Source organism: Heterodontus francisci, chromosome 32 (genome assembly GCF_036365525.1).
Source record: "Heterodontus francisci isolate sHetFra1 chromosome 32, sHetFra1.hap1, whole genome shotgun sequence".
Lineage (NCBI taxonomy): Eukaryota > Metazoa > Chordata > Chondrichthyes > Heterodontiformes > Heterodontidae > Heterodontus > Heterodontus francisci.
This window is the reverse complement of record NC_090402.1, coordinates 7,978,594-8,003,593: the sequence shown is the minus strand read 5'-3', so window position 1 is coordinate 8,003,593 and position 25,000 is coordinate 7,978,594. Positions and strand designations below refer to the sequence as shown.

General features: G+C 44.4%; 1 protein-coding gene across 1 annotated transcript in view; it reads right to left on the bottom strand.

Moving 5' to 3' along the window:
* LOC137347455 (nuclear pore complex protein Nup214-like) overlaps nucleotides 1-25,000 on the bottom strand; it is a 163,338-nt gene that overhangs the window by 23,987 nt on the left and 114,351 nt on the right. Inside the window, exons 11-12 of the mRNA XM_068011898.1 lie at nucleotides 10,741-10,808; nucleotides 6,602-6,734 (exon numbers count right to left, since the gene is read on the bottom strand). Of these exons, the coding sequence (XP_067867999.1) occupies nucleotides 6,602-6,734; nucleotides 10,741-10,808 (201 nt within the window). The remainder of the gene's footprint in view (nucleotides 1-6,601; nucleotides 6,735-10,740; nucleotides 10,809-25,000) is intronic.

The window sequence follows — 25,000 nt, the reverse complement described above, 5'->3', positions numbered from 1 at the left end:
CTGGAACTCCCTTCCTAATAGCACTGTGGGTGTACCCAAGGACTGCAGCAGCTCACCATCACCTTCTCGAGGGCAATTATGGATGGGCAATTAATGCTGGCCTAGCCAGCAATGCCCAGATCCCAGGAATGAATTTAAAAAATTTCCTGCGTCAGCACTCACATCCAGAGAACAAGTTTAAAAAAAAAACTTGTTGCTCTCTTACCTCTGAGGACTTCAGCACATAATCTAGGCTGACATCCAGTCCAGTACTTGAGTTTTTTTAAAATTCAATCCTTTATTTGTATTTTTTATTCAGTGGTGCCTGCTCAGAGGTATGATGGTTCTTATAGATAAAACATGAAGCAGAGGCCCTCCTGCCTATTCCAGTGATTCATTTGGACATTAAAGATTACACAGGACCATACAGAGAGCAGGTGTTCTCCTACTGTCTGGGGTTGAATGGCAGAGCAGGCTCGATGCACCAACCAGCCTACTCCAGATCTTATTTCATATTACTCGCTCAACCAATGCAATCAAAAAAAGAGATTACAGTGTCTACACAGTGGGAAACAATGTTCCAACCCTGACTGTATTGTGGCAGAAAAAAAACAATGGGACAATTTCCTCACCCAAGCCAAACTGGGAAGTGACCTTAGATTTTTAAAAATCTCTGATGTATCCTAATCATTGTCCTGTTGGAATGCCAAATGAAATACAGCTGATCAAAAGCATGGTCCTGCAGATCACTAACTGATAGAGTCCTGAAATGCAATCAGGATTTGGCGAGTCATGGAACAGTATGAATGGCAACAGCAGTTTTTCATGCTGTTTCAAACTTATGGAATCATTACCTTGTGAAGGACTCTAGAAAGATTCTGACCAGGAACTAATAAGTGTCTAACTGGGCACATTTCCAAACAGCCTGCACTGAAATGGCCTAGCAAGCCACTCAGTTGTCAAGGGCAATTAGAGATGGGCAACAAATGCTGGTCATGTTAGTGACACCCACATCCCATGAAAGAATAAAGAAAAATAAGCAGCGGCACCAATGATCCCTCCCCAAGACCATCCGGGCAGGGACCAATACAGAAAAGAGGCAGGTAGTCAAAGCAAGTGCGCATAATCATGGGCACTGCTCATCCTGGATTTATAAAGCACTGTGTTGGCCAAGAGCAGAGCCATGAGAAGGTCCTGCGACTTAACCGTACCCCACTCTGCAGTCACCCTTTACAAAGGGCTGTTAGCAAATCAAATGGGATTACTATCAATTTCCCTTTGTATTAATTTAATTGTGTCCAGTAACTTTGAAATTAGAATTAACTGAAGTGGCAGTATTTTTATTTATTTATTCATGGCATGTGGGTGTCACTGGTAAGGCCAGCATTTATTGCCCATTCCTAATTGTCTTTGAGCAGGTGGTGAATATAACTGAGTGGCTTGCTGGCCATTTCAGAGAGAAATTCTGAGTCACATATCGGGCAGACTGGGAGACCGGGAAAGGATGTTAGATTTCTTTCGCTAAAGAGCATCAGTGAACCAGATGGGTTTTTACGACAATCCGGTAGTTTCATGGTCACCATTACTGATACTAGCTTTTTATTCCAGATTTTATAATTTTATTTTCATTTAAATTCCCCAGCTGCCATGGTGGGATTTGAACTCATGTCTCTGGATCATTAATCCACACCTCTGAATTACTAGCCCAGTACCGTAACTATGCTACTGTACCCTTTTGATTATCCCTTTGATATGGACAGGTTCCGTAACAATTTAAATCAATGACTTGGATGAAGGGACCGAATGTATGGTAGCTAAATTTGTTGATGCCACAAAGATAGGTAGGAAAGTAAGCTGTCAAGAGGACAAAGAATCTACAAAGGGATTTAAATAGGTTAAGCATGTGGGCAAAAAAATTGGGCAAATGGAATATAATGTGGGTCAATGTAAACTTGTTCATTTTGGCAGGAAGAATAGAAAAGCAGTATATTATTTGAATGGAGAGAGAATGCAGAACTCTATGGTACAGAGGGATCTGGGAATCCTGGTATATAAATCACAAGAAGTTAGTATGCAGGTACAGCGAGTGATTAGGAAGGCAAATGGAATGTTGGCATTTATTGCAAGGGGAATAGAGTATAAAAGTAGGGAAGCGTTGCTGCAGCTGTACAGGGCTTGAGTTAGACTGCATCTGGAGTACTGTGTACAGTTTTGGTCTCCGGACTTAAGAAAGGATATCATTGCATTAGAAGTTCAGAAAAGGTTCACCTGACTGACTCCTGGGATGAAGGGGTTATCTTATGAAGAAAGGTTGAGCAGGTTGGGCCTAAATCCATTGGAGTTAAGGAAAAAAATCACCTCTCATCGAAACATAAAAGATCCTGAAAGGACTTGACAGAGTGGATGCGGAGAGAAAGTTTCTCCTTGTTGGGTGGGGGGGGTGGTCTAGAACTTGGAAATAGAGTTTAAAAATTAGGGGCCTCCCATTTAAGACTGAGATGAGGAGAAATTGTTTCCTCTGAGGGTTGTTAGTCTGCGGAATTCTCTTCCCCAAAGAGCAGTGGAGGCTTGAGTCATTGAACATATTCAAGGCTAAGTTAGATTTTTGACTGATAAGGGAGTCAAGGGAATCAAGGGTTATGGGGGGTGGCAGACAGGAAAGTGGAGCTGAGGCTACAATCAGATCAGCCATGAGCTTATCGAATGGTGGAGCAGGCTCGAGGGGCCGAGTGGCCTACTCTTGCTCCAAATTCTTGTGAAGACCCGGAGAGGTTTGTAGGTGCCAGTTGGTATGTAGACAGAATGGCATCTGGTGGATTACTTTGTCTTTCAACTTCACAGGGACACAGGAGCGAGCTGACAATTTTATGACAGTTAGGTGTTAATTATTGTGAATAATAGTCATAGAGACATACAGCACTTTCAGCCCCATCGCGTCTGTGCCGTCCATCAACCACCCATTTATACTAATCCTACATTAATCCCATATTCCCTACCACATCCCCACAATTCTCCTACCTACACTAGGGCCAATTTACCTATCAACCTGCACGTCTTTGGCTGTGGGAGCACCCAGCGGAAACCCACGCGGTCACAGGGAGAACTTGCAAACTCCACACAAGCAGTACCCAGAATCGAACCTGGGTCGCTGGAGCTGTGAGGCTGCGGTGCTAACCACTGCGCCACCCAATAGTTATCATAAGCTTATGGGACGAGGGAGCAGTACCCCAGGACATGCGCGATGCCAACATCATCACCCTCTATAAAAACAAAGGTGACCGCGGTGACTGCAACAACTACCGTGGAATCTCCCTGCTCAGCATAGTGGGGAAAGTCTTTGCTCGAGTCGCTCTGAACAGGCTCCAGAAGCTGGCCGAGCGCGTCTACCCTGAGGCACAGTGTGGCTTTCGTGCAGAGAGATCGACTATTGACATGCTGTTCTCCCTTCGTCAGATACAGGAGAAATGCCGTGAACAACAGATGCCCCTCTACATTGCTTTCATTGATCTCACCAAAGCCTTTGACCTCGTCAGCAGACGTGGTCTCGTCAGACTACTAGAAAAGATCGGATGTCCACCAAAGCTACTAAGTATCATCACCTCATTCCATGACAATATGAAAGGCACAATTCAACATGGTGGCTCCTCATCAGAGCCCTTTCCTATCCTGAGTGGTGTGAAACAGGGCTGTGTTCTCGCACCCACACTTTTTGGGATTTTCTTCTCCCTGCTGCTTTCACATGCGTTCAAATCCTCTGAAGAAGGAATTTTCCTCCACACAAGATCAGGGGGCAGGTTGTTCAACCTTGCCCGTCTAAGAGCGAAGTCCAAAGTACGGAAAGTCCTCATCAGAGAACTCCTCTTTGCTGACGATGCTGCTTTAACATCTCACACTGAAGAATGCCTGCAGAGTCTCATCGACAGGTTTGCGTCTGCCTGCAATGAATTTGGCCTAACCATCAGCCTCAAGAAAACGAACATCATGGGGCAGGATGTCAGAAATGCTCCATCCATCAATATTGGCGACCACGCTCTGGAAGTGGTTCAAGAGTTCACCTACCTAGGCTCAACTATCACCAGTAACCTGTCTCTAGATGCAGAAATCAACAAGCGCATGGGTAAGGCTTCCACTGCTATGTCCAGACTGGCCAAGAGAGTGTGGGAAAATGGCGCACTGACACGGAACACAAAAGTCCGAGTGTATCAGGCCTGTGTCCTCAGTACCTTGCTCTACGGCAGCGAGGCCTGGACAACGTATGCCAGCCAAGAGCGACGTCTCAATTCATTCCATCTTCGCTGCCTTCGGAGAATACTTGGCATCAGGTGGCAGGACTATATCTCCAACACAGAAGTCCTTGAAGCGGCCAACACCCCCAGCTTATACACACTACTGAGTCAGCGGCGCTTGAGATGGCTTGGCCATGTGAGCCGCATGGAAGATGGCAGGATCCCCAAAGACACATTGTACAGCGAGCTCGCCACTGGTATCAGACCCACCGGCCGTCCATGTCTCCGTTATAAAGACGTCTGCAAACGCGACATGAAATCGTGTGACATTGATCACAAGTCGTGGGAGTCAGTTGCCAGCATTCGCCAGAGCTGGCGGGCAGCCATAAAGACAGGGCTAAATTGTGGCGAGTCGAAGAGACTTAGTAGTTGGCAGGAAAAAAGACAGAGGCGCAAGGGGAGAGCCAACTGTGCAACAGCCCCAACAAACAAATTTCTCTGCAGCACCTGTGGAAGAGCCTGTCACTCCAGAATTGGCCTTTATAGCCACTCCAGGCGCTGCTTCACAAACCACTGACCACCTCCAGGCGCGTATCCATTGTCTCTCGAGATAAGGAGGCCCAAAAGAATATATCTGAATAGTTACCTGTAATGCTGTGTATTTTGAGGGGTAACTTACAAGAGCACCCATCCTCTAATAGGTTGGTCAAAGATCATCAACTTCGGGCGGATAACCTTGGGGAGGAAGCATGCAGTGTTGCTGGAACCTGCTGCAACCAGTCAGTACCACGGGGAACACAGTATCTTATAGACATGGTTAATACCATTAGGAATTAGTTTTTTTTATATTCGTTTCATGGGATGTGGGCGTTGCTGGCCAGGCCAGCATTTAATGCCCATCCCTAATTGCCATTGAGAAGGTGGTGGTGAGCTGCCTTCCTGAACTGCTGCAGTCCATGTGGGGTAGGTACACCCACAGTGCTGTTAGGAAGGGAGTTCCAGGATTTTGACCCAGCGACAGTGAAGCAACGGCAATATTAGCTGCATGTCAGGATGGTGTGTGGCTTGGAGGGGAACTTGCAGGTGGTGATGTTCCCATGCATCTGCTGCCCTTGTCCTTGTGGGTGGAAGGTGCTATCTAAGGAGCCTTGGTGTGTTGCTGCAGTGCATCTTGTAGATGGTACACACTGCTGCCACTGTGCGTCGGTGGTGGAGGGAGTGAATGTTTGTGGACGGGGTGCCAATCAAGCAGACCGCTTTGTCCTGGATAGTGTCAAGCTTCTTGAGTGTTGTTGCAGCTGCACCCATCCAGGCAAGGGAAGAGTTGGGAAGGGTCCTTTCAGTTTTGCTCTTCATTTTGGCATTTTGCTTAGTTTGATTGGACTATATGTTTATTGTATTAGTGGTTACCTTAAAAGGGGGTATTTATGCCAATTCTTGCTGGGTGACACTAGGGCAGCTCAGTCATCATTATTGCTCCAAGTGAAACAGATCAATGAGTGATCCCTCAATCACCCAAAAACAAATGGGTCCAAGAGAGAAACACACACAACGTCCACCAAAGAACAGCCATGTTCTAAGCCAACACACTAGGGATACTTCAGAACATACAGGACATGAGACAAGATCAAGCTGAGTTAAAGAATGCCATGGGACAATTTTCTCCCATTTCGTGTTACAAGCTCCATCACTGTAAAGACAGACGAGCACTTATGCAGCACCTTTCATGCCTTCAGGACGTCCTGAAGTACAACCATTGGCACACAGAAAGGGCCCACGAACAGCAATGCACAGATAACACAATTTAGTGATATTGGTTGAGGGATAAATATTGGCCAGGACACTGGGGAGAACTCCCCTGCTCTTCTTTGAAATAGTGCCGCAGGATATTTTACATCTTCTTGAGAGGAAAGACCGGGCCTCAATTTAACATCTCATCTGAAAGACTGGCACTGGGAGGGTCGACCTAGATTTTGTGCTCGAGTCTCTGGAGCTGATCTTGAACCTACAATCTTCTGACTCAAAGGCAAGAGTGCCACCCACTGAGCCAAAGCTGACATTTCTGGGGATTTTCCCATTAGAATCCACCCTGCACCTGGAACAGGAAATCCCAATCCAACAATGTATTGCTTTTCAGTAATCAGGCTATCAACTGGGTTCAGATACAATATTTGAAACCGTCCCACTCCCACCCAATGTGCGAGAGGGAACCCTGTCTCTGCTCATGGTCTTATTAAGCGATGATGTTTTGAGGAAGTGGACCAAAGAATTATGCTGCTTGTTAACACAAATCAGTCAATTTTTGTGCGCTGTTCCCTTACCTGAGCAATATACAGGCTGGGAATACCACTCATGTCCAAAAGACCCCCCCAAAAATAGATACCATTTGAACTCACTAGAAGAGTCAGCTGATCCAAAGTTTATCTGTCCAAATGGATTCTTAGAGCCTGCGTCCACGCTCGGCTTTCTTCCCAGTCCGCTAAAGAATCCAGTGTTAGCAGAACCGAAAACTGTTGCCGTGCTACCAGGCTGCAGAGACAAGGTATAGCAAAAAGTTAGCAATGTCCTACTTTCACTTTCTAACCAAACTATTGTAGTGTGCCCAGCAATATTTGTATTTATATAGCACCTTTTAACATAGTATTACATCCGAAGGCACTTCACAGAAGTGTAATCAGACAAAATTTGACACTGAGACATGTAAGGAGATATTAGGACAAATGACCAAAAGTTTTGTCAAAGACGTAAGTTTTAAGGAGCCATTTAAAGGAGAGGTTGAGGGAGGGAATGCCTGAGCTTAGACCCAGACAGCTGAAGGCATGGCTGCCAATGGTAAGTCAAAGAAAATCAGAGATGCACAAAAGGCCAAGATTGCATGACTTCCGAGATCTTGGACAGTTGTGGAGGTTACAAAGAGAGGGACAACAAAGCCATTGAGGGATTTGAAAATAAAGATAAGAATTTAAAAATCAAGGTTAGGCAGTGTGCTCAGGATTGATGAGCAAGTGCGACTTGGCGCGAGATAGGATATGGGGAGCAAATATTTGGATGAGCTGAAGTTTACAGAGGACTGTAAAGAGACTGTCAGCCAACACCCATCCTTCTATAGAGAACCCTCCCCTGCACATGCTGTCAGTATCACCAGCACAGCATCTGAGGGTGAACTTGCACATCACTGAACGTGGGCATAACCTGAAACAAGTACACTTCAAGTGTTTGGCACAAAGCATAAAGCTGAACAAATTATTTCTGAGCTGATTACGCGCCACGCTGCATGAGGGTACAGTTTCAAACACACTTCAGTTAACATAAGTTTGGAGTTATGAGTAAAGGACACAGAAACAGGAGCAGACCATTTAGCCCCTCGAGCCTGTTCTGCCATTGAGCTAGATCATAACTGCTCTGTACGTAACTCCATTTACCCACCACTGCCTAAGGCCAAGAATACCAGACCCAGCAGATCAGCAGCGCTGTGGCGCGGGGGAAAAGATATCACTGCGCACGGAAATGAGGTCATCACAGGCCTCCCGTCCATAAGTCCGCAACTGAGAAATGCATCAGAACCACCTGTGTTTGAGAGTATAATTTCAAGTGAAAAACGTTGATGAGAACAGCAAACTGAATTGCAGTGTATTCCTGGTTTTTTAGACTCTTGTATTTTGTGAAATTACTTTCGATGCATGCCTCTTTTCCCATCCTAACCCTAGTATACAGGACATAAAGGTATCCAGTTCTGGTCAGTGGACAGACCAGCTAAAAATCAGACGAAATAGCCAACCTAACCACGGCCTGAAACGCTTAAAGCCCCTGGCCTGGTGAATCTATGCTGCACCCACTCACAGGCCCATATATCCTTTCTAAGCTGCAGTGCCCAGAACTGAATGCAGCATTCTACATGGGGTCTAACCAGAACTTTATAAAACTAGAAACATAACTTCCACCCCTTTGTATACAGACCCCTTTCATCTTATTAATTGTTTTTTGTACCTGCCCACTAACTTTTAATGATTTCTGTACATGGATCTTAAGTCTCTCTGCTCTTCCACAGTTCCTCGCCACTCACCATTTAGAAAATACTCTGATCTAACTTAGGCCCAAAACGAATGACCTTGCATTTCCCCACATTGAGCTCCATCTGCCAGAGTTTTGTCCATTCAATTAATCTATCAATGTCCCTTTACAAGTTTTTGCACCCAATTACAAGAATTACTGTGCCCCCTAACCTGGTGTCGTCAGCAAACTTGGATAGATGGCTCTCTATTCTTTAACGCAAGTAATTTATAAATAGAGTGAAAAGTCGAGGCCCCAATACTGATCACTGGGGGATATCACTAGTCACATCTGGGCAACAGGAACTAGCCTGAGTACGTGTGTTCAGGCAGTTATCGAGAACAGTTGAAAACATTAGACTCCTGCTCGACCGCTCAACTCTTTCCTCTCAATACAAGGAAATACATCAATCAGGAAAATCACAGGGGGATTGGCAGCAGCAGTATTTGTTTATCAGCTGTCCTCACCTATGGGATCAGAGTATTATTACAATTCAAACAGATGGTATGAAGGCCTTAAAATATAAACAGAAAATGCTGGAAAAGTACTCAGCGGGTCAGGCAACATCTGTGGAGGGAGGGAGGAAGGGGGAACAGGTGCAGATGGGGAAAGGATGGGACGGGGGAGCGTGGGGGATGACGGGGGAGGGGATGCGGAAGGACATTTTCAGTTGATGGCCTTTCATCAGAACTGGAAGAAGTTAGAGATTAGAGGCAGGAAATCAGTGGGTGGGGGCGGAAGTGGGCAGAGGAACAACAGGGAAGGCCTGCGATAGGGTGATGGTAGGTGTGATACTGACAAAAGGGATGATGGTGATGGGACCATTAGAGAAAGAAAAGATGGACTACAGTAGGTGTAAATGTTTACAGCAGAGTAGTGGAGGGGGAGGGAATTATGGAAAATCTGGCCAAGAGGAAAAGGCTCCTGTTGCCCAGGAATGCGGTGGGTAAAGATGGGTGGACTCCAGGGGTGTGGGTCACCCCACTAGCTGTCTTTCTCTGTAGACTATCATGCCCTGATAACGAAACCAGGTGATACATCTAGTTATAATCAAAGCATAATACTGCAGATGCTGGAAATCTGAAATAAAAACAAAAAGTGCTGGAAATACTCAGTAGGTCAGGCAGCATCTCTGGAGAGAGAAACAGTTAACTTTTCAGGTCTGTGACCTTTCATCAGAACTGGCAAAAGTTAGAAATGTAGCATAGTTTGTTCTTTTAACCAGATTAAAAACTAGCCCAACATGTGGAACAATGAACATTCTCCCCGATGGGCAGTGCAGTGTATTAGAACATTGGAAGGGTGAAGACACTTCAGTGACCTCACACTGAAACAAGGGGTTTCAGCCACAATTTAAAGTGATGACAGGGTTTGATAGGATAGACGTAGAAATGAATTTGCTACTTGTGGGGAGATCAACACTAAATACAAGATAGCCACCAAGAAATCCAATAAGGAATTCAGGAAAGTAGTTAGGAATACCCTACCACAAGCAGTTGAGGCAAATAGCACAGATGTAATTAAGGGGAAGCTAGATAAGCACATGAGGGAGAAGGATATGATGATAGGGCTGGACACAGCAGGGTGGGAGGAGGTGGAACATAAACACTAGCACAGACCAGGTGGGGCTGAATTCTGTGCTGTCAAATTCTATGCAATTCTATGCTTGTTACCAGGTATGTGTGGTTTCAGCTATGTGGAGAGACTAAAGGAGCTGGGGTTGTTCTACTTAGAGTAGATTTAATAGAGGTGCTCAAAATGATGAAGGGTTCTAATAGGAGTAAATGGGAGAAACTGTTGCCTGCGGCAAGAGGGTTGGTAACCAGAGGAACAATGCTACCTCTGAGCTGTGCGGGTGCACAGCAATTGGGAATCTGCCACAAAGGGGTCAAACAGGCTGTGGACAAGCAGTGCTCCCTTTAAGATACATTCATGCTTGGCCCTGCAGCAATCTTAAAGAGACTGTGCACAGTGAAGGGGAAATCAGAGAGAACGGTGTAAAGGAGACAGATATAAGATAATTGGCAAAATAGAGGGGAAATGAGAATTTTTGTTACATGTAATGCACAGCCTGAAAGATTAATGGAAGCAGATTCAACAGTAAGTTTCAAAAAGGGAATCTGATAAATACTTGAAAAGAAAAAAATCTGCAGGGCGATGGGGACAGAGGGGGTTGAGGGCAGTGGGGGAAGTGGAACTAACTGGAAAAGCTCTTTCAAAGAGCTGACACTGACATGATGGGCTGAATGACCGCCTGCTGTTCTATAAGATCCTATAATAGGTGAAACTTGGCTGCGATTGTGACGACTAAATAATTAACCACTCTCTTCACAACAGCTCGAGTATCGCTGCTATGTCGTGCTATTTCTCACTCAGCGACTGCACAATGCTGAGAGTCTATTTGGGAAGAAGTGGTCTTAGTGGTAAAATTCAAATAGGATTCAACGTGGCAGTGCTTTTTGTTTTAATGCTTACAGGATCTTACCTGACCAAACACGCTGCTGGTGTTTGAGCTCGGACCAAACACAGAGCCTACCGAAGTGCCACCAAAATCTGCAAAGGATAAAAATGGAACAGCATTTAAGTGGTGCAACCCATCTCACCCATTGACAAAGGCAGCACATTGAATCAAACATTGTGTGAACTGGATCAGGAACCTGACCAAAACTGGACCAAGTGTCACCACCTTTTATCAACTTGAAACTAGCTAGGTACGAGCTTTCGAAAGAATGAGATAATTTACTGCATCATTTCCTTTCAAAAAGGCAATTGGGTATATCGAATCAAAGAATCACACAGCACAGGCCATTCAGCCCATCGTGCCTGCATCAGCTCTTTGAAACAGCTCTCTAATTAGTTCCACTCCCTCTTGCTCTTTCACCATGACCCTTCAAATTCATTTCCTTTTCAAGTATTTATTTAATTCCACTTCAGTTATTATTGGATCTGCTTCCACCACCTTTTCAGGCAGTGAATTCCAGATCATCATTACTTACTGCGTAAAAATAATCTCAACTCCCCCAGCTTTTTTGCTAATAATTTTAAATCTGTGTCCTCTGGTTACTGACCCTCCTGCCAGCAGAAAGTTTCTGCTCCTGTACTCCAGCAAAACCCTTCACAAAGGATCATTAAAATGTCATGAACAGGAACAGAAAATAATCAGAGTATAATGGAATGCTGGCCTTTATATCCAGAGGACTAGACTACAAGTGGGTAGGAAGTTATGCTACAGCTGTCCAAAGCCCAGGTCAGACCACACCTGGAGTTACTGTGAGCAGTTCTGGGCACCACACCTTAGGAAGGATATATTGGCCTTTGAGGGAGTGCAGTGTAGATTTACCAGAATGATAGCTGGATTCCAAGGGTTAAATTACGAGGAGAGATTTAAAAAAAACTAGGGTTGTATTCCCTGGAATTTAGAAGGGATGATTTGATCAAAGTTTTCCAGATATTATGGGGAACAGATAGGAAAGCTAGAGCAAAACTATTTCTGCTGGTTATGGAGTCTAGTTTAAAAATTAAAGCCAGACCTTTCATATTAGGACGGCTAATAGAATGTTATTGTGTATTGCGAGGGGAATTGAATACAAAAATAAGGAGGTTATGCTACAGTTATACAGGGCATTTGTGAGACCACATCTGGAGTACTGTGTACAGTATTGGTCTCCTTATTTACGGAAGGATGTAAATGCGTTGGAAGCAGTTCAGAGAAGGTTTACTAGACTGATACCTGGAATGGGCGGGTTGTCTTATGAAGAAAGGTTGGACAGGCTAGGCTTGTATCTGCTGGAGTTTAGAAGAGGAAGAGGCGACTTGATTGAAACAGATAAGATCCTGAGGGGTCTTGACAGGGTGGATGTGGAAAGGATGTTTCCTCGTGTGGGAGAATCTAGAACTATGGGTCACTCTTTAAAAATAAGAGATCGCCCACTTAAGACAGAGATGAGGAGACATTTTTTCTCTGAGGGTTGTGAGCCATTAGAACTCTCTTCCTCAAAAGGCAGTGGAAGCAGAGTCTTTAAGTATTTTTAAGGCAGAGATAGGTAGCTTCTTGATAAGCAAGGGGATAAAAAGTTATTGGGGTAGGCAGGAATGTGGAGTTGAGATTACAATCAGATCAGCCATGATCTTGTTGAATGGAGGAGCAGGTTTGAGGGGCTGAGTGGCCTACTCCTGCTCCTAGCTCGTATGTGAGTGTGAAATTCAGAAACACGTCGACACAAAAAGTTTGGAACCCTGTTCCCCAAATAATAGTTGATGCTAGATCAATTGTTAATTTTAAATTTGATTTATATTTTGTCAACCAAAGGTGCTAAGGGAGTTAGGGCAAAGGCAGGTGTGTGCAGTGAAATCACAGATCAGCCATGATCTCAATGAATGGTGAAACAGGCTGGAGGGGCTAAATGGCTCCCTCCTGTTCCTATGCTCTACAGTCTTTCCACATCACTGAAGACCCTCACCCCTGGGACCATTCTAGTAAATTTCATCTGCACCCTCCCTAAGGTCTTGACATCCTTCCGAAAGTGTAGTTTCCAGAATTGGATGCAACACTCCAGTTGCGGCCTATACAGTGACTGATAAAGGTTGAGTGTAACAAATCGCTGCCGAAACAAAATTTCATCTCACCTCTGGTTCTTTTGCCAATTACCATAAATCTGTAATCTTAATGGTAAACAAATTAAAAGCAGATCAGGAGCTGTGTTCTGTTGATAGCACTGTGGTAGGGTAGCACTGTGGTAGGGTAGCACTGTGGTAGGGTAGCACTGTGGTAGGGTAGCACTGTGGTAGGATGCATTGCGATCTGGACAGAAACTAACGCACGCCCTTGGCAAACTGTGTTGAGCTATTGAGATAAATTTTACTGAAATGTTTAGTATCAGAACCTCAGAGTTCAACACTTCCCAGCAGATTTAACTGACCTATCTCTGCTTTGTTGCATTGTGACCACAAAGTACTTCATTGGCTGCAAAGCAATTTGGAACATCCTGTTGTTGTGAAAGATGATATATAAATGTAAGACTTTCTTTCACCATTCCTTAGGGGCGAAGTCCCATGCTTCATATGTTCAATTATGATGTTAAAGATAGAAGGCTTCACAGGGGGTGCAGAAAAGATTTACGAGAATGGTTCCAGGGATGAGGAACATCAGTTAGATGGAGAGTGTGAAGATGCTGGGGCTGTTCTCCTTAAAGATGAGAAAGACAAGAAAAGATTTGATAGAAGTGTTCAAAATCATGAGGGGTCTAGACAGAGTAGATAGAGGGAAACTGTTCCCAATGGTAGAAGGGTTGAGAACCAGAGAACACAGATTTAAGGTAATTGGCAAAAGAACAAACAGCGACATTAGGAATTTTTTTTAACACAGCGAGTGGTTAGGATCTGGAATGCACTGCATGAGAGTGTGCTGGAGGGAGATTCAACCGTGGCTTTCAAAAGGGTATTGGATAAACATGGAAAGGGCAGGGGAGTAGGACTATCTGAGTTGCTCTTGCAGAAAGCCGGCACAGGCTCGAAGGCCACTTTCTGCACTGTAACCATTCTACGATTCTATACACAGGCTGCTCAAAACAACTCGGGTGACTGCTTTTATATATATATGAGAGAGAGAGAGAACGTGAGCGCAGCACTAGGTAGTATTAGGAACAAAGTAGGCCACAGACAAAACAGCAGAATGAAAAAATTTAATTTGCACCTGAAATGGGGAGTGAATTTTTTTTAAAAAGGGGGAAAATTTGCAGATATAAGCTTAGGTTAACCCATTCCTGCAAAAGAACGAGTTATGTACCTGATCGGGTCCTCATCCTCTGAATGATACTCGCCCTCCACGTCTCGTTAGAGGACAGCCTAGCCTGACACATTCTGGGGAAACTGTATGCAAAGGCAAAGGCCATCAAGATGCCCCAGATGGGTGCTGCTGCAGGTTGCCCCTGTGCCCATGTCACAAAGCCCCAGGGCCTGTACCATTGTGCCAGTTCATTTGACCTGAAGTTAAACTAAAACAAATCAGTTTAACATGAACTATGCCCACCGCCTCCCCCACTCCACTGACCCGTTGGGGAGGAATGGGCATGATTCATACCCACTCAAGATGCAGCATTTTCATGCGCAGTCAGCATGGAGATCTGTTAAACCAATCAAGCAAGGTAGGCGACAATCCCATAGTGAGTGGAAAGCAGGGATGAGAGAATTCAAGTTCTGTCTATTTTTAAGAAGGCTTTAAAATGACTTCTATGTAGGGCTTGTGTGCGTCAATGGAATCAGCTGTCAAACTGGCATCATAGGGTGTGCAGCTGAACAGGAACCTAATTTCCCTCGTCACGTACCAGTGGAACATCTCGATAGTGGCAGCCAGCAAGTTCTGATTCAACTGTGGTTTGAAATTAAGATCAAAAATGTTCTCTTTGGCATTCTTCACCCCATACCATTTCATAACATCCCACTACTCTTTAGAGTCAGGTGGTAGAAAGGTCATTCAAATCAACCTTGCATCTTAGGATCCAAAATATCCATTTATACTTTGAGTGCCTGGGCACTTGATCCAAGCTTGGGTCAGGATAATCTGGAGTAAGTGCGAGCCCTCAGGTTGTCAAATTCTGGTTCAGATATGCTCCCTGGGTTAGCATTGCCAAACCTTTTGGATTGCCCTGGAGTGTCCAGGAATTGAAGATTAATCTCTAAGACATTGCTGCAAGTAACTTACAGGAGAAAAATCATAGGGATATTTAAAAATTGCATTTTTATGTTTAATTTTCTTTCATTACTTTTGTTCACTCGTTATAAAAATATTGGACACAGGGTGCTGCGGGTAGGTTCTTTGGCCAACAGTCAAACATCAACCATTCGGACAAAGAGTCTAATTGCTTTCTCATTGGTCATCGGATGGCAGGGCATCGTGAGGATGATCACATCGGTTGACCAATGGCAGAATGTGAGAAAGGGGCAGTTTGGTATCAGGAGGTGACGATCTCCAACAAGAGAGAATCTAACCATCTCCCCTTGACATTCAACATTACCATCACTGAATCCCCCACTATCAACATCCTGGAGGTTACCATTGACCAGAAACTGAACTGGACGAGCCATATAAATACCATAGCTACAAGAGGTCAGAGGTTGGGAATTCTGCGGCGTGTAACCCACCTCTTGACTCCCCAAAGCCCGTCCACCATCTGCAAGGCACAAGTCAGGAGTGTGATGAAATACTCTCCACTTGCCTGGATCAGCGTGCCTCCAACGACAATCAAGAAGCTCGGCACCATCCAGGACAAAGCAGCCTACTTAATCAGCACCCCATCCACCATCTTAAACATTCACTCCCTCCACCACCGATGTGCAGTGGCAGCAGTGTGTACCACATACTGTGGGTGTACCCGCACCAGATGAACTGCAGCTGTTCAAGAAGGCAGCTCACCACCACCTTCAAGGGCAATTAGGGATGGGCAACAAATGCTGACCTTGCCAGCGATGCTCACATCCCATGAAATAAATTAAAAAGGCCATATGTTGAGACCTCCAGGAATATGTCCAACTACAGTTGGCAACTCGGTCCCGGGCTATTGAGTTAGCTGGATTTAACTCCCAAATTACCCCACTCATAGAAAAGTCTTCATGTGATGAAAACCTTCTACTTCATCACCCAACCCAACTCTGAAGGCAAAAGGTGTAAGTGTAAGTAACTGTGAATCAGCTGTAATGTATGCAGGGCACAAGAATGATTAACTTCCAGGTGATCTCTATCCCATTTAGTTAACAATAGCAGTTAGCTCTGGGAACTGGGCAAAAGGAATGTGCAAGAAGTTGCCCCTTGCTGTGGATTAAAGTACAGACCAGCCATGATCCAATAAAATGATGAAGACTCAATGGGCTGAATGGCCTATTCCTGTGGCCACCAACTAGATAGCTGGGGACTTGGTTGTTCTGCGGTCTATGACTAAACAGTTGATGCCCGACGTGCTTTGGTTTCTCCTTCCATGTTTCAAGCTTTGCCGTTGTGTGGGATGCTATCTATACTCTCCTCTTTTGGCCACAACTCAAATTTTTCTGAACATTTAGAAACAATTGAAAGGCTATGGTGATGGACCTTTCTGCCAGCAGCTCTCAACAGTTCAGTGTCTGGAGAGAATTGAATAACTGATAGTGTGATCAAATGTGATGGCTTATTGAAAACAGTAAATTTACAATATACAAGTATATAATTGAATCCCCTTTTGAAAATTAGTCTTGAATCTGCTTCCAACCACCCTTTCAGGCAGTGCATTCCAGATCAACACTTGCTGTATTTCTTCACGACACCTGTGATTCTTTTGCCAATTATGTGCCCTCTGGTTACCGACTCTCCAGCCACTGGAAACTGTTTCTCCTTGTTCACTCGAGCAAAACCCTTCATGATGTTGAAGGCATCAAATCTCCCTTTCACCTCCTCTATATCAGGGACAGGTTCAAGAGGTGGCAGAGAAATGGTGTCCGCTGTCGCTCTGCAATATTTCCCCCACAAACCTTAGCAGCGACAGAAGGAATTGAATGGAGCAACAACAAATAAGGTGGGGTTTTAAAAAACTGTACGGGAAAACACTAATGATCTTTTACCTTTGAAATGCAACAAAGATTAGGAGGAAAACTACTGTCAAAGAAAAAGCAATGGGTTACAGTGCAGAAGGAGGCCATTCTGCCCATCTTTCATGCCTGTGCTGGTTCTTTACTGGAACAATGTAAAACTAATGCCTGTGCCGCACTCTCCCCACAGCTCCAAATATTTACCCAATTCCTCTTTTCAAAAGTGAAATGCTTTCTGTCACCTACTTTGGGCTCTCCCTCAGCTGCTTGATGGGATTTTTTTTTAATTACTTACGAACATACAGACATATGTACATACGAATTAGGAGCAGCAGTAGGCCATTTGGTGACTTGAGCCTGCTCCGCCATTCAATAAGCTCATGGTTGAACAGATTTCTCCACATTACCACCTACCCCCGATAACCTTTCACCCCTTTACTTATCAAGAATCTATCTACCTCTGCCTTAAAAATATTCAAAGACTCTGCTTCCACCGCCTTTTGAGGAAGAGAATTCCAGAGACTCATGACGTTGAGAAAAAATGTCTTCTCATCTCTGTCTTAAATGGGTGACCCCATATTTTAAAACAATGACCCCTAGTTCTAGATTATCCCACAAGGGGAAACATCCTTTCCACATCCACCCTGTCAAGACCCCTCAGGATCTTGTGTTTTTCAATCCAGTCGCCTCTTCCTCTTCTAAATTCCAGCGGATACAAGCCTAGCCTGTCCAATCTTTCCTCATAAGACAGCCCGCCCATTCCAGGTATCAGTCTAGTAAACCTTCGCTGAACTGCTTCCAACGCATTTACATCCTTCCTTAAATAAGGAGACCAGTACTGTACACAGTCCTCCAGATGTGGTCTCACCAATGCCCTGTATAGCTGAAGCATAACCTCCCTACTTTTGTATTCAATTCCCCTCGCGATAAATGATAACATTCTATTAGCTTTCCTGATTATGTGCTGTACCTGCATACTAATCTTTTGCGATTCATGCACTAGGACATCCAGATCCCTCTGCATCTCAGAGCTCTGCAATCTCTCACCATTTATATAATATACTTCTTTGTTATTCTTCCTGCCAAAAGGACAACTTCGCATTTTCCAACATTATACTCCATTTGCCAGATTTTTGCCCACTCACTTAACCTATATATTTGGAGCCTCTTTATGTCCTCTTCACAACCTACTTTCCTACCTATCTTTGGGTCATCAGTAAATTTAGCAAACATACCTTCGGTCCCTTCATCTAGGTCATTGATATAAATTGTAAAAAGCTGAGCCCCCAGTACAGTTCCCTGTGGCACAACACTCGTTACATCTTGCAAACCAGAAAATGACCCACTTATTCCTACTCTGTTTCCTGCGAGCGAGCCAATCTTCGAGCCATGCCAATATGTTACCCCCTACACCATGAGCTTTTATTTTCCGCAATAACCTTTGATGTGGCACCTTATCAAATGCCTTCTGGAAATCTAAGTACAATGGTTCCCCTTCATCCACAGCACATGAAACTCCCTCAAAGAACTCCAATAAATGGATTAAACATGATTTCCCTTTAACAAAACCACGTTGACTCTGCCTGATTACCGTCAATTTTTCTAAGTGCTCTGCTATCACGTCTTTAATAATAGCTTCTAACATTTTCCCTAAAACAGATGTTAAGTTAACTGGCCTGTAGTTTCCTGCTTTCAGTCTCCCTCCCTTTTTGAATAAAGGAGTCACATTCACTATTTTTCAGTCTAGCGGAAGCTTCCCTGAATCTAGGGAATTTTGGAAAATTAAAAACAACACATCGACTATCTCACTAGCCACTTCTTTTAACACCCTAGGATGAAGTCCATCAGGACCCGGGAACTTATCGGCCCGCAGCTCCAACAATTTGTTCAGTACCACTTCCCTGGTGATTGTAATTTTCTTGAGTTCCTCCCTCCCATATCCTGATTTACAGCTAATTCTGGATTACTTGCATCCTCAATAGGGAAGACCAATGCAAAATACATGTTCAATTCATCTGCCATCTTCCTTATTATCCATTATTAATTCCCCAGACTCACTTTCTATAAGACCAATGCTCACCATGTTAACTCTTGTCTTTTTAAAATATCTATAGAAACTCTTACTATGTTTTTATATTTCTAGCTAGCTTTTTTGCATACTCTAATTTTACCTTCCTTATCAATCTTTTAGTCAATCTTTGCTGTTTTTCATATTCTGTCCCAACTTCTGACCTGCCTCCCAAAGTTGTGCAATTATAGGCTTTTTCTTTAAGTTTGATACTATCTTTAACTGTTTTGGTTAACCATGGATGGCGGGTTCCCCCCTTGGAAATTTTCTTTCTCATTGGAATGCAACTATTCTGTGTATTCTGAAATATCCCCTTAAATGTCTGTCACTGCATCTCTACAGAGCGATCTCTTAACCTAATTTGCGAATTATTGTTTAAAAGGCACATGGGTTTCAGATGTTTTCCAATAAATACCCTATGATACTTCTATTTCAGCCCCCTTTGAGATAAAGTCCAGTATTCCATTCATCTTTTCATTATTTTCTCTACTTGTGCACTAGCTTTTAGTGATTTGTGCACATGGGCTACAAAATCCCCTTTGCTTCTCCCAGCTCCCTAGCTGTCAACACTCAACATATTCCCATTTGCCTTCATCAGATCCAGGCTGAATAACCCCACAGCTTTTTTTTTAACTGAATTTGAAAATGAAACATTGATAAAAATTGATTAAAACCCTAATTAACTAATTAATAAGTAGAGCAACTAAACCAGAGGGAGGAGATTACTGTATTTAGTTAGCATTTAATATTTATAGTAGGAATCTAGCACTAGGGACCATATAGTTATAACAATTTAGCAAGGATTAAATAAGTATTTATTTATTTTAAATTAATTTAATTAGCGCTAAAAATGTCAGTTAGAGGGGTGAAGTGCTTCACCTGTGAGATGTGGGAGGTCCGTGACGCTTCCAGCGTTCCGGACGACTACATCTGCAGGAAGTGTACCCAGTTGCAGCTCCTCACAGACCGCATGGATCGGCAACTGGATGCACTTGGGAGCATGCAGGTGGCAGAGAGTGTCATAGACAGGAGTTTTAGAGAAGTGGTTACACCCAAGGTGCAAGCAGATAGATGGGTGACCGCTAGAAGGGGCAGGCAGTCAGTGCAGGAATCCCCTGTGGCTATCCCCCTCTCAAACAAGTATACCATTTTGGATACTGTTGGGGGGGATGGCCTATCAGGGGAAAACAGCAGCAGCCAGAGCAGTGGCACCATGGCTGGCACTGTTGTTCAGCAGGGAGGGACAAAGCGCAGAAGAGCAATGGTTATAGGGGACTCTATAGTCAGGGGCACAGACAGGCGCTTCTGTGGACGTGAAAGAGACTCCAGGATGGTATGTTGCCTCCCTGGTGCCAGGGTCAAGGATGTCTCTGAACGGACAAGGGCATTCTGACGGGGGAGGGTGAACAGCCAGATGTTGTGGTACACATCGGTACCAATGACACAGGCAGGAAGAGTGACGAGGTCCTGTAGGGGGAGTTTAGGGAGTTAGGTAGAAAGTTAAAAGACAGGATCTCTAGGGTTGTAATCTCGGGATTACTCCCTGTGCCACGTGCCAGTGAGGCTAGAAATAGGAAGATAGTGCAGCTAAACATGTGGCTGAACAGCTGGTGTAGAAGGGAGGGTTTCAGATATCCGGACCATTGGAATCTCTTCAGGTACAGATGGGACCTGTACAAGAAGGACGGGTTGCATCTAAACTGGAGGGGCACAAATATCCTGGCTGCGAAGTTTGCTAGTGTCATTCGGGAGGGTTTAAACTAGTGTGGCAGGGGGGTGAGAGCCAGAGCAGTAGGACAGCAAGTGAAATAAATGAGGGGGAACTAGTAAATAAGGCCAGTAAGACTAAGAGGAAGAGCAGGCAGGGAGATGTTGCAGAGCATAGCGGGACTGGTGGTCTGAAGTGCATTTGTTTCAATGCGAGAAGTATAACAGGTAAGGCAGATGAACTTAGAGCTTGGATTAGTACTTGGAACTATGATGTTGTTGCTGTTACAGAGACTTGGTTGAGGGAAGGACAGGATTGGCAGCTAAATGTTCCAGGATTTAGAAGCTTCAGGTGGGATAGAGGGGGATGTAAAAGGGGTGGAGGAGTTGCATTACTTGTTAAGGAGAATATCACAGCTGTACTGCGGGAGGACACCTCGGAGGGGTTGTGCAGCGAGGCAATATGGGTGGAGTTCAGGAATAGGAAGGGTACAGTCACAATGTTGGGGGTTTTCTACAGGCCTCCCAACAGCCAGCAGGAGGTAGAGGGGCAGATATGTTGACAGATTTTGGAAAGATGTAAAGGTAACAGGGTTGAAGTGGTGGGTGATTTTAACTTCCCCTATATATTGACTGGGACTCACATAGTGCTAGGGGCTTGGATGGGGCAGAATTTGTAAGGAGCATCCAGGAGGGCTTCTTGAAACAATATGTAGATAGTCCAACTAGGGATGGGGCCTTACTGGACCTAGTATTGGGGAATGAGCCTGGCCAGGTGGTCGAAATTTCAGTAGGGGAGCATTTCGGGAACAGTGACCATAATTCCATAAGTTTTAAGGTACTTGTGGATAAGGATAAGAGTAGTCCGCGGGTGAAGGTTAATTATAACAATATTAGGCAGGAACTGAAGAATTTAGATTGGGGGCGGCTGTTTGAGGGTAAATCAACATCTGACATGTGGGAGTCTTTCAAATGTCAGTTGATTAGAATCCAGGACCAGCATGTTCCTGTGAGGAAAAAGGATAAGTTTGGCAAGTTTCGGGAACCTTGGATAACGCGGGATATTGTGAGCCTAGTCAAAAAGAAAAAGGAATCATTTGTAAGGGCTGGAAGGCTAGGAACAGACGAATCCCTTGAGGAATATAAAGACAGTAGAAAGGAACTTAAGCAAGGAGTCAGGAGGGCTGAAAGGGGTCATGAAAAGTCATTGGCAAACAGGATTAAGGATAATCCCAAGGCTTTTTATATGTATATAAAGAGCAAGAGGGCAACTAGGAAAGGGTTGGCCCGCTCAAGGACAGAGAAGGGAATCTATGTGTGGAGCCAGAGGAAATGGGCGAGGTACTAAATGAGTACTTTGCATCAGTATTCACCAAAGAGAAGGACTTGGTGGATGATGAGCCTAGGGAAGGGAGTGCAGATAGTCTCAGTCATCTTATTATCAAAAAGGAGGTGGTGTTGGGTGTCTTGCAAAGCATTAAGGTAGATAAGTCCCCAGGGCCTGATGGGATCTACCCCAGAATACTAAGGGAGGCAAGGGAAGAAATTGCTGGGGCCTTGACAGAAATCTTTACATCCTCATTGGCTACAGGTGAGGTCCCAGAGGACTGGAGAATAGCCAATGTTGTTCCTTTGTTTAAGAAGGGTAGCAAGGATAATCCAGGAAATTATAGGCCGGTGAGCCTTACATCAGTGGTAGGGAAATTATTAGAGAGGATTCTTCGGGACAGGATTTACTCCCATTTGGAAACAAATGAACTTATTACCGAGAGGCAGCATGGTTTTGTGAAGGGGAGGTCGTGTCTCACTAATTTGATTGAGATTTTTGAGGAAGTGACAAAGATGATTGATGAAGGAAGGGCAGTGGATGTTATCTATATGGACTTCAGTAAAGCCTTTGACAAGGTCCCTCATGGCAGACTGGTACAAAAGGTGAAGTTGCATGGGATCAGAGGTGAGCTGGCAAGATGGATACAGAACTGGCTCTGTCATAGAAGACAGAGGGTAGCAGTGGAAGGGTGCTTTTCTGAATGGAGGGCTGACTAGTGGTGTTCCGCAGGGATCAGTGCTGGGACCTTTGCTCTTTGTAGTATATATAAATGATTTGGAGGAAAATGTAGCTGGTTGGATTAGTAAGTTTGCGGATGACACAAAGGTTGGCGGAGTTGTGGATAGTGATGAGGATTGTCAGAGGATACAGCAGGATATAGATCGGTTGGAGACTTGGGCAGAGAAATGGCAGATGGAGTTTAATCCAGACAAATGTGTGGTAATGCATTTTGGAAGATCTAATGCAGGTGGGAAGTATACAGTAAATGGCAGAACCCTTAGGAGTATTGACAGGCAGAGAGATCTGGGTGTACAGGTCCACAGGTCACTGAAAGTGGCAACGCAGGTGGATAAGGTAGTCAAGAAGGCATACGGCATACTTGCCTTCATCGGTCGGGGCATACAGTATAAAAATTGGCAAGTCATGCTGCAGCTGTACAGAACTTTAGTTAAGCCACACTTAGAATATTGCGTGCAATTCTGGTCGCCACACTACCAGAAGGACGTGGAGGCTTTGGTGAGGGTACAGAAGAGGTTTACCAGGATGTTGCCTGGTCTGGAGGGCATTAGCTATGAGGAGAGGTTGGATAAACTCGGATTGTTTTCACTGGAACGATAGAGGTGGAGGGGCGACATGATAGAGGTTTACAAAGTTATGAGCGGCATGGACAGAGTGGATAGTCAGAAGCTTTTTCCCAGGGTGGAAGAGTCAGTTACTAGGGGACATAGGTTTAAGGTGAGAGGGGCAAAGTTTAGAGGGGATGTGCGAGGCAAGTTCTTTACACAGAGGGTGGTGAGTGCCTGGAACTTGCTGCCAGGGGAGGTGGTGGGAGCAGGTACGATAATGACGTTTAAGAGGCATCTTGACAAATACATGACTCGGTTGGGAATAGAGGGATACGGTCCCCGCAAATGCAGAAGGTTTTAGTTTAGGCAGGCATCAAGATCGGCGCAGATTTGGAGGGCCGAATGGCCTGTTCCTGTGCTGTACTGTTCTTTGTTCTTCCCCACAATGAACTCCATCTGCCACAGTTCCTCCCACTTATTTAGTCCGTCTATGCCCCTTTGTAACTTCCTGCTTCCACCTAGACCACTTAGTGTGTCTCTTAACTTGCCACGTGCAAACTTGGATATACAGCTCTATTCCTTCATCCAAGCTATTAATACATGTGGTGAAAAGCCGAGACTCCAGTCGTGATCCCTGGGGAACACGTCGCACCCCATCAGACAACGTTTCCGTTGTCCCCACTCTTTGTCTCCTAACAATTATCGACCCATGTCACAAGGTGTGTGCTAATTCTTTGCGTGGAACATCAAATACCTTCTGGAAGTCCATATATACAATACCTACAGACACCCCCGTCTGCCATGCTAGTGACCTAAAAAAATTCTACTCGAATTAGTCAGACACAACCTATGCTTCACAAATCCGTGCTGACTCTTTGATCAGCTGATACTTGATCTATTACTTAGTCTCTGATGGTAGATTCCAGTAGCTTCCCCAAAACTGACAAGTCTGTAGTTTACTCCCGATTCCTCCCTCCCAAATAGTGGCATTTGCAATTTTCCGACTCAAAAGCAGAATTCCTGAATTGAGCACATTTTGGTAAATTCTGACAATGTATCTGCAATTTCTTCGCCGGTTTCTTTTAACACTTTATGGTAGAGACCATCTGATCTTGGAGATTTGTCCATCTTAAGTCCCTTTATTTTCTCCATTACTTTATTTAAAAAAAACATAAAATCCACAAAATTCCTCCCGACTTATTTTTCAGTTTGTTTGTATTGTTGGTTTTTGCACTTATTTCACGGTGAAAACTGGTAATCAATTTTAAAAATCTGCCATTTCCTGACTGTTCTTTCAGCCTTCAAGTTTCAGATACATGAGGCTCATGTTCCTTGTTAAATTTTGTTGTTGTGCATGGCCAGTTGTTTTTCCTTTAAATCTCTTTGTGCTTAGCACAGAACTAGGCCTGCACAGTCCCATCCAGGCTGCTGCATGGTTATATCGCATGCAGCTAAGTGGGTCATTGCCCAAAGCAATGCTAATGACTATCAGTGGCTCAATCAATAGTGGCTATGCCTCCCAGAATAAATGGCTACATGAGTTTTATTTGCCCATACTGTTTCGTCCCTTGCTCAAACATGTGATAATGCACTGAACTGCAGTGAAGTAATAATTTATGCCAGTAATGCATTACAAATGAACAGCAAGCACGGCCATCCTGATGGTTACTTGGCACTGAGAGTATTGTACTACTGGATATGTGCTGCCATTGCTCTTCCACTCAAGAGAAGCCATCATATTGAACCTACTATACAGCTCATAAGTGGCACGCCCAATGATTCATTCCCTATAACATGTAAT